The following is a 9,680-nucleotide window of genomic DNA, read 5'->3' as shown; positions in this document are numbered from 1 at the left end:
ATTTGACCCTATGTGGATATACTACCGTTAATTATGGTATGATTAACGCTTTTGTTGAGAGATGGCATCATGAGACATCATCTTTCCATCTACCACATGGTGAGATGATGATCACATTGGACGACGTCGCGTGTCTGCTGCATCTTCCAATAAGAGGGAGGATTTTAAACGATGAGAGGCGCGGCAAAGAGGAGGAACTGGAGTTATTGGTAGAGTACTTAGGAGTTACCCCAGAGAGTGTTATGGAGGAGATGGATTGATCCCGTGGTGCTCATGTCAGATTTAGCTATTTGCAAATGGTGTTCACGGAAGAGCTACACCGTGCACAATAGGCTGATGATGACCCCGAGCAGGTAGCCAGCATAGAGCGCGTGCTATGATAGCATGCCTGTTGTATCTGGTTGGATCTGCCATTTTGTGAACACAAGTGTGACTTACACTGATGTCATGTACCTGCGGTACTTTGACGACTTTGAGCGGATCCATGAGTGGAACTAGGGGTCGCTTGTTTGGTGTACTTGTAGCATAAGTTGTCTAAAGGCTGTAAGTGGAAGTCGAAGAAAATGACTTACAATATCACACTCCTGACGGTAACATTTCTTGGTCTTATATTGTATGTGTGCCATTTTGTAAATTATTTTGATTTCGTTACTAATTAGTAATTCTAGTTTTTTAGGCCTGGGTCCTACATCACTTCCCTCGCATATCTGGCAGGTCACTTGATCCTACGTATACTAAAGTAAAGCCACGTGTCACTGTATTCAACCCGCTCCGAGGGAACCAGGCGACAGAGTCATTCCGAGTGTATATTGACCGCTTGGTGTTTGATGATATACACTTCCAGGCATACGTCGATCATCGTGTGACGATTCCATCTGACGATGTTGTGTTATACTCGGGATGGTTGGCTTTCGGGTTACGCAAGACGATTACTCATTTTCCTGAGAGCGTCATGCGTCATTTCGAGTACATGCAGTGCATTCCCCATGATCCTGTTGTGTCTGCTCTTCCCATGGTGAAACGCAGGGATATGGATGCCTTGTTTGATGATTATATTAATCATCTGGTGTCAGATGAGTTCCGGAGTACCTTAGCACCAGACGATTGGAGCTACATGGACGGTTATATCCTATGGTTCTTTAGAGTGTCCCATCCATATCTTGTACAGGATGCTCCAGGAAACTCACTTAGGGAGGCTCATTAGGAGATTCTAGATGAGGAGCAGGCTAGGGCTGATCATGCTCATAATGTGTTGCCTAGGTGTCGTCATATTGTGGAGATTGGACAAACAGGTATTTGTCGGGAGGGGCAGGGGCCGATTCAGAATCCGTCATACGCAGTAGTCTTCATATTTGTATATCTTGTATTGTATTTTGGTTTGGATAATATTTTGTTTATCGAGTTTGGATTGTATTTGAATAATATTTTGATTAGCAACTTTATCGACTTTGGAAACATTTTGTATTGTTGACTACTATATGAAAATATATGTCTTTGTATTCATGTCATGCATATAGTATTGCATTCATTTTATATTCATGTCATGCATATAATATATGTCTTAATATATGGCAAAATTTGAAACAATAAAAATTATTTTCAACTATTGTCTGCGTAAAGTCCAAAAATGTATTTTCGATTCCTTCCTGTAAATAAATCTCGGGGATTATCTGAAGTTTAACAAAAAAATGCTTCTTAGAAATATACTTTTGGGAACGTAGGGACAAAATTGGATTTTTATAAAATTCTTTTCAATGACATAGGATGTGTTGAAAAATTCTCTAATATTTATCACAAAAATGCAAATCTAAGTGGGAATCCCACACACAAATGCAAATTTACACCCCTCCTATAACTATGCCACACACAAATGTAAAGTTACACCTAGGGGTGGCAAAGCGAACAGTCTGCCCCATTTAGGCCCACCCCGTTTAAGCCCGTTCAAAGTTGGGGTAAACGAGTCAACTTAAACGTCCGAGCTCAAAAGTAAAGTCCGCCTCATTTACTAATGAACTGACAGGTTGGCGGGCCGGCCCGTCATATTTTAAAGTATTTTTTCCTAATTTAGTTTACTAATTTTTTTTATAGTTTAATACTTTATTTAAAAAAATTTAAAATAATTTACTACTATAGTTTGATTTACTATATTTATAATCTTTTAGACCATATACCATCGTAATCATCCAATTCCAAACAATAATACACCTCTTTTAGAGTTACTAAATAATAAAATATATGTAAAAAGTATTTTCCTAAACAATAATAAATTTTTTTTATTATTTTATTACTTTCTCATAAATTATTGAGTTTTATGGTTGCAACTTGCATCCATCGTCAATGTAAGTGAAACAACAAGTAAACAAATTTTCTAAGTTATGGCGACAATAGATGTAAGGATTCAAATTCTCGTTTTTTATCAATAAAAAGAAAGAAAAAAATAGTGGATTGGCTCATCAATGCACTATCCAATTTTTACCCTAAATATAAAAAAGTTTAAAGAAAAAGCCGGCGGGAAAAATTCGCCTCGTCCCACTTTAAAGCGGGTTAGGCGGGACGAACCAACTTAAGACACCGAGCAGAAAACTTCAGCTTGGCCCGCCAAAAATGATGGATTAAACAAACTGACCCAATAAGTCCGACCCGTTTTGTCACGTCCTGTTACAACTCTACTATAGTTATTATAGAAAATATATAATCCTATACTAAAGTTTTTTATATAAATATTAATATTAACTGCATAGTAATGGAAAACAACATTTAATAAGTACCCATATTAGATTGCAAATAACTATAATAATTTAATATTTTCTTATACACAACAAGTAATTAAACATCTTTTAACATATTCACAAGTTAAAATATATTACAATTATTCCACAACATAATCCAAGAAAATAAATTCAAAAACACCCTAAAAGTAATAAAATAAGAAAACTATATAGTACATTCTTAACCCTTGTAGCATGAAATCAACAAAAACATCCATCTCCTTCTGGATTTTGAAACCCAACATTCTCAATAGCATTAACCGTGTTGAACACCCTTCTCTTTTGCATCTCTTCCATCAAAGATCTTTGCGATTGTTGTCTCCTCACATCAACACATGAATTAATCCTTGTTAGTCTCTTACATCCATTCCTTGTTCCATGATGATTCCTATGATTGTGAGTTTGAGTGTGAGAATTCATTCTCATGTTGCAAAACATTTTGGTGAAACCAGCTTCCACCATCTCTTTTGGAGGACAAAATCTTGTCCATTTGTTGTTACTTTTTGGATTGCAACAATAGGATTCTTCTCCTACTTGAAGAGTTGAATCGTGTTCGTCTTCATTGCATGAATCGTCGCAATGGAAATTGAAACACTTGATGGAGTTTATTGAGGTTTGTGAGCTTGCATCATCATTCATAAATTGATGATCATCTGCAAAATAGTTCAAGTCTTAAACTATACTACAAATTATAGCAAGAAAAGAATCACTTTTACGCCGATAAAATAACTATTTGAACAATATCGTATCAAAACTAAAAAGATTAAAAAACAAAGAACATGATCACGAAGTTGTGCATGTTTCCAATGTCCTATATATTCAATATATTTCGGAGGGTCAGAATATCGATGGAAAAAGAAGCGTCTGAGAATTTTTTAACTGGCGTACAGAACAAGAGATCAACATTTAGACCAGTAGATGTTCTGGTACACGATTCATTTATTTCTGAATTTATACAACCGGAAATAATGTGGTCAAGAATTTTATATTTCAACAATTATTTTGAAATTTCTCTAATCTCATAAACCAAAAACCTAGACCACAACGATCTCCCAAAGTAAATAGATCATTCTTTTTCTATTTAAATTTCTCAAGAAACCCTTCAACTTAGTCAAATAATCAATAAGTTTAAAAAATAGAAGTACCTTGTAACCAATCTTGAGCAAGAGAATAATGATTCCCACAAAGACTTCCATTGTTGTTGAAGGAAGCACAAAACATAGGGAGAGAACCATGAGACGAAGATCGAGAAGGCGGCGAGAAGAAAGGATGGTGATCATTATCATCATCTTCACCATAGTTAAAACTATGTTGTTTTTCATACTTAGAAGTGTCACAATCCCTCCATGTTGGAACTATAGTTGAAATTTCTTCTTCAATCATCTCAGCAATCTCTAATGGTTCCAAGTCACTAATTTCTAGTTCTTTCACCATTTCATTTGCAACTTCAATTGCAGTGTCCTTTATGGTGTCAAATGGGAAGTATATGTTTCTTGTGTTCCCTATATTCAAAGTTTAATAGTTTTAGCAAACCAATTTTGTATTTCTTCTCCATTACTAAAAAGGTGTAGATGGTTATACTATAGATCAAATGTTGATTAAATTAATGTATTTCATGAATAATTTGGTTCTTTATATGAATAATTTGACCAATATTTAAGAGGATAAAGTTGATAGTTTTTTATTTCTAATAAACCAAATAGGTTTCTGTTTTTCCTAAGTACCAGTTTGGATATTTAACTAAAAAAGCTTTTTAATATCAAAATATAAAAAATAAATTATGAGCCCGTTTGTTTCAGTTTTTCTGAAAAATGATTTATATAATAAAATATATTTTTATTTTAACAATTTTACAATTTTTTTTAAAAATAATTTTAAATAAAAAATTGATTTAAATAATTTTTCAAAAATATTACTTTAGAGATATCATCATTTTATTATAATTATTTTTTGAATATCAAAATTTCAAAAAATTATTTAAAACTATTTTGAATAAGTTTTCATAAAAATAATTTTTGCGATATTTTAAAACTATTTTTTTAATTTATTTAAAATGAGTTAATTTTTTAATATTTTAAAAAACATATTTACAAAAATTATTTTTAAAAATATTTAAAAAAATCTATTTTTCTAACACTACAATAAGTGATGAAACTATGCATACCTTCTTTGTTAGAAATTTTGACTTTAAGAAAAACAGTATCATCCTCTTCATTCATACTTCCTGTGATTGTCATGAATGTGTTCTTTCTTTGATCATTCAATGAAAGTTCCTCTTTGGCAATTATTGCATTGAAATTGTTTTTTTGAGGTGAAGTTGGACTAATCAAAGGTGACTCATGTTGGGCTGTGGCTAAAAACGGGTCCAACAAAAGCTCTTTTGCTGACAATCTCTTTGATACATTTGCCAAACACTTCCCAACAAACTCTTGGGCTTCTTTATCTTGAATCTTGTAATATGCCTCTGGTAGCTTCCCCTTTAATATCAAATTGATTAAAAAAAAATTTTAATTTTGTTAATAAATGAGTAAATGAATTAAGAAAATAAGTGATTAATTTTTTTTCAATTAAACTTACTGAGGTAACTTTTTTGTATATTTGAGCAGGGTTGGTGCATTCACTATATGGAAACTCTGAAGTGAACAACTCAATCATGCACATGCCAAATGAGTATATGTCTACCAACTCATTGTATTCCTCTTCATACAATTCTGGTGCCATGAATTCAGGTGTACCTAACAATCATTCAAAATATACAAAAATAAAATCAATTTAATACACATAATCATTTACAAGAGTAAGGCTTGTTTAGATTGGATTAATATTAACCGTTGATCGACATAAGTGCTTGTAAAACTACTAAAGACGATATGAAAATAACATATGACATGTTTTTTAATAGGTCAGTCTTAAGTTTTTAGAGACTCAGTGTTGATTATTCATGATTTAATTGGGACAAAATAATTTATGGATAAGTACTTATATGTGATAAGTGCTTAATTAAGAGATGGTATTTGAGAAATTACCGATGACACTATGTGCATGTTGGGAGCCACGAAGAATTGCTGCAAGGCCTAAATCACCAATCTTGACCTTTCCCATATGGCCATTGACAAAGATATTGTCACACTTTAGGTCTCTATGTATTACAGGTGGATCATGGCTATGTAAATACACCAAACCATTTAGAATTTGACGAGCCCAATTCTTTATTGCTCTGATATCTACACGAGGGTACTTCTTTCTATACCTAAAATTGTTATCACAAATGTTAGAGAACATATAAGAATTAAAATAATGGACCATATATTAAGCTAAAGGATAGGGTTATAAAAGACCAATGACACAAATAATGGATCATGGCTACATTGTAAACATTATGGACACTAAATGGACCAGTTCGTCGGACATGCCTATTTTGTTTAAAATTTTTTGTGGGTGAAATCAAAGTTTAAAACTTGCACCCTTTAATCTAAATGTCATGCTTCACCCTGTTTTTTTAGCGTGTTTAATAGGAGGACATCATTTTTTCCTAGAGTAGACCAAAGTTTTTGGTCTGCATCGTCTATCATGTCCGTCTCGCTTCGTTTTCTAGCAAGTTTTTGCATGACAGGTTTAAACAAGACGAAGATGCATATTTTTCACCCTTAAGAAATACTTGTATAATAGAAAAATGTCTTTGATGTTTTGTGAAATATAATGTAACTATTATTGCTTGCAATGACAATAATTGGAGGGCTAGAACTACCATGACTCCAAATTACGGTTTACAACTATAAATGTATGTACCAAGTCAGTTGTTTTTATTTTCGTGCAACATTTTAAATTGCAACGGTAATTTAGAACCACAAATGCAACTATAATTTATAATGATTTAAAACATATAAAAATAAGAGAAAAGGGGTGATGCACTGACAGTGTAAAATATTTTTACACTGTCAACCAATCACCATCCATGTATCCAATTAAATCATTTTTTTATTTAAAAAAAACTTAATGACATGGCACATTTATGATTTTCTATTGGATGACAGTGTAAAACTATTTTACACTGTCAGTGCACTACCTTTTAACTCTAAAAATAATGAATAAGTGATGGTTAAAGAATTACTCTCTTAGGGTTCCAGAGGTGAACAATTCAGTGATGAAGTTGAAGGTTCTACGATCAACATCAATCCAAGTACCATGGAAGGTAATAATAGAATCATGATCCAAGTTCTTTAGAAGATGAACTTCTGAATAGAGGCGTTGAAGTTGATCCGGTGATTGAAAAACATCATCAAGTTTGATTTGGTTCCAAGCCACTTCAAGTCCTAAGATTTCATCAAATGCTTTATAAACTACCTTCATAGCTCCTTTGCCAAGGACATCCCTAAACTACACACACCAATAATATAATTCAATATCAGTCTCTTGAAAACCGACTCTTCTATTCTAAAGCATATTTGGTATCGAACATATGTGGTAGTATCACACTCGTGTATAGTGTCCATGTTCGTGCCAATGGTGTCTGACATATGTGTTAGTGTCACACTCATTTGCAAAACATCCATATTTGTTTCTGTGTCAGCACTTTAAGCCTAATAATTTATTGCTAGTATCAACTCAACAACAAATTAAATATATCTAAAAATTTAAAAATATTAAACAATTTTATTTAAAAGTCAAACGTATATGTTTGGTGTGTGATAATATATCAATATTGAGTCTCAATAATTCAATTTAGTATATACTTTATATGAATGACCCTTGGGTGTACTAAAGAGTTACCTTGTGGGGTTGTCCCATGGTAACAAGCCAATACTTAGTAAAAGAGTAAAACAGAACAAATAATGCTTTTCTATATAGTAATTTGACTCAATCATAAATGGCAACCGAAGAAATAATTAACAACTAAATTGATATTTTAATATCAATTTAATCCAACAAATTTATAAAATAGCAATTTAGTCCATTAGATTAAAAACATGTTAGTCAATTAAGTCATTTTTACAAATACAATATCACAATTTGATACAAGACTATTACAATCAATATCTAAATCTCCTTTTTGATTGAGGCACAATTGGTCCATGTTTCATAATTTAAGGGACTAGTTTGCTATTTTGTAAATTTGAAAACAAAAATTTTAACCCCTTAATTATTTTAGGGACAAATTGCGATTTATACTAAAATCGTTTTTCACAAGAAAAAAAAAGGTTCTTGAAAAATTAAATAGCGGTTTTGTGAAAAAAACAATAATTAGATCAATATTATTTTTAGACACAGTGAAAATAATTACTAAAAACTCAAATATATAATTGGGAGTATTAAAATTCGAATTCTGTAATAACATATAACTCTTAACAATATTCACTTCTATTAGATTTTTCGACGATTCATAATTTCATTTCATTTATTAATTAATTAGTGTTAACCTTCAATTCAAATTATCATCAATGAAACTTCATGAATTTATCATTTTACATAAACAATTAGAATTTATTACACTATAATCAATTAGAAATACTTACACGTCCATATCGACCGGAAGGATCAGTTTCAACATATCCAAGTTGAGCTTTACCTCCAATTCTTCCCTTAAACATGGCTCTAAAAACTAATCTTATATAACTTAAAAATATAAGCACTTAATGGAAATTATATTTAAGTAATCTTATCTTGTATGATTCAAGTAAAAGTATATGCTAGATAATCCGAGGCTTCCACTCATGATTCTCATATGAAAAAACACCAAATAATTGCCATAAGAGTCTTGAGTAGTCAACACATAGCATAATCCAAGCCATTTCAATAAATCCACATGAAATTTCGTAGAATTTTTTGTGAACCATTTGAGTCAAGAAAAAGAAACTTGAGATGAGAGGGTTATGAGAGTAATTTGGTTGAAGATATTTGTGGTTGAAGAGAATTTGAAGAGATTAAAAGGGTAGTTTAGAAATTGAAAAGATTATAGATATGACATATGAATGAAATTGGGGTTCTAAATTTGAAGAACTTTGGGCCATGTTTTGATAGAAACATTTGTGGTTGTGAGAGATGAAGAAAAAGCAAATTGGTTGGATTAGAGAAAGAGAGAATCTTAGGAGAAAAGGGTATGATAGATTTTGATTTTGGAGTTGAAGAAAGAGAGAAGAAATCTTTTTAAGTTTTAGGATTTTGGTTAGTTTTGTGGCTTAAGGATTTTGGTTAATCTTGTGGATTATGGAATGTGGAAATTAAAGAGTTGTGGTTAGGGTGTAATATGGAATAATCTTAGTGGAGAATTATATTATATAAATATTTTACATTGCATAGTTTACATTCATATAATAATTAATAATGTAATCAATAATGTGTCTATGTTTTATTTATTTTTGGTGTAAAGGTGTTATCTTATACCCAATTGCATAAATTAATCTCATAAATTTTAGAAAATTTCAATAGACAGATTTATCCAAAAAATTAAATTAAAAGAGGTTTATATTTTATTTTATTTTTTATCATAGATCAAATATTTTTTACATATAATTGTATAGACTAATTTTTCGAATCATATGAATTATTTCACTCGATATTTTTAACAATTTTGCATTAAGATTTAATTCAAATTCAAAAACTCTAATTAAACTGAAACAATACTTACCATTTCATTCAAATGATCTCGGATCTATGTTTTATTTAAGAATATATATATATATATATATATATATATATATATATATATATATATATATATATATATATATATATATATATATATATTATGCCTTAAAAATAAATATAATTTTAGAATTAAGTTAATCTAGAGATACAAATCAATTAAATTATTTAATTGGCAATGAATATTTAATTGCATTAATACAATGGTTGAGTTGAAAATTCTCAATGTTGATTATGTCACTTATTTTTTTAGTTTCATTAACATGACAA

General features: G+C 30.9%; 1 protein-coding gene across 1 annotated transcript; it reads right to left on the bottom strand.

The window, feature by feature from the left end:
• Window positions 1–2,823: 2,823 nt before the first annotated feature.
• Window positions 2,824–9,010, bottom strand: LOC131601438 (probable serine/threonine-protein kinase WNK5). Its single transcript, XM_058873245.1, has 7 exons — window positions 8,282–9,010; window positions 6,880–7,145; window positions 5,795–6,018; window positions 5,346–5,503; window positions 4,933–5,245; window positions 3,914–4,270; window positions 2,824–3,421 (listed from the first exon to the last, which is right to left on the bottom strand). The coding sequence occupies exons 1-7, from the start codon at window positions 8,354–8,356 to the stop codon at window positions 2,970–2,972; spliced, it is 1,845 nt and encodes a 614-aa protein (XP_058729228.1). The 5' UTR covers window positions 8,357–9,010; the 3' UTR covers window positions 2,824–2,969.
• Between the last annotated feature and the right edge of the window lie 670 nt (window positions 9,011–9,680).

Source organism: Vicia villosa, linkage group LG5, assembly GCF_029867415.1.
Source record: "Vicia villosa cultivar HV-30 ecotype Madison, WI linkage group LG5, Vvil1.0, whole genome shotgun sequence".
In the NCBI taxonomy this organism is placed as follows: domain Eukaryota; kingdom Viridiplantae; phylum Streptophyta; class Magnoliopsida; order Fabales; family Fabaceae; genus Vicia; species Vicia villosa.
The sequence above is the reverse complement of the archived record's forward strand: the minus strand, read 5'-3'. Positions and strand labels throughout refer to the sequence as shown.

Coding starts and splice junctions, on each gene's coding strand:
- LOC131601438 (XM_058873245.1), bottom strand. CDS start 8,356: ATGTTTAAGGGAAGAATTGGAGGTAAAGCTCAACTTGGATATGTTGAA. Junction 6,019..6,879: donor ACCTCTGGAACCCTAAGAGA/GTAATTCTTTAA, acceptor TAACAATTTTAG/GTATAGAAAGAAGTACCCTC. Junction 4,271..4,932: donor CAAAATTTCTAACAAAGAAG/GTATGCATAGTT, acceptor CTTTGAATATAG/GGAACACAAGAAACATATAC.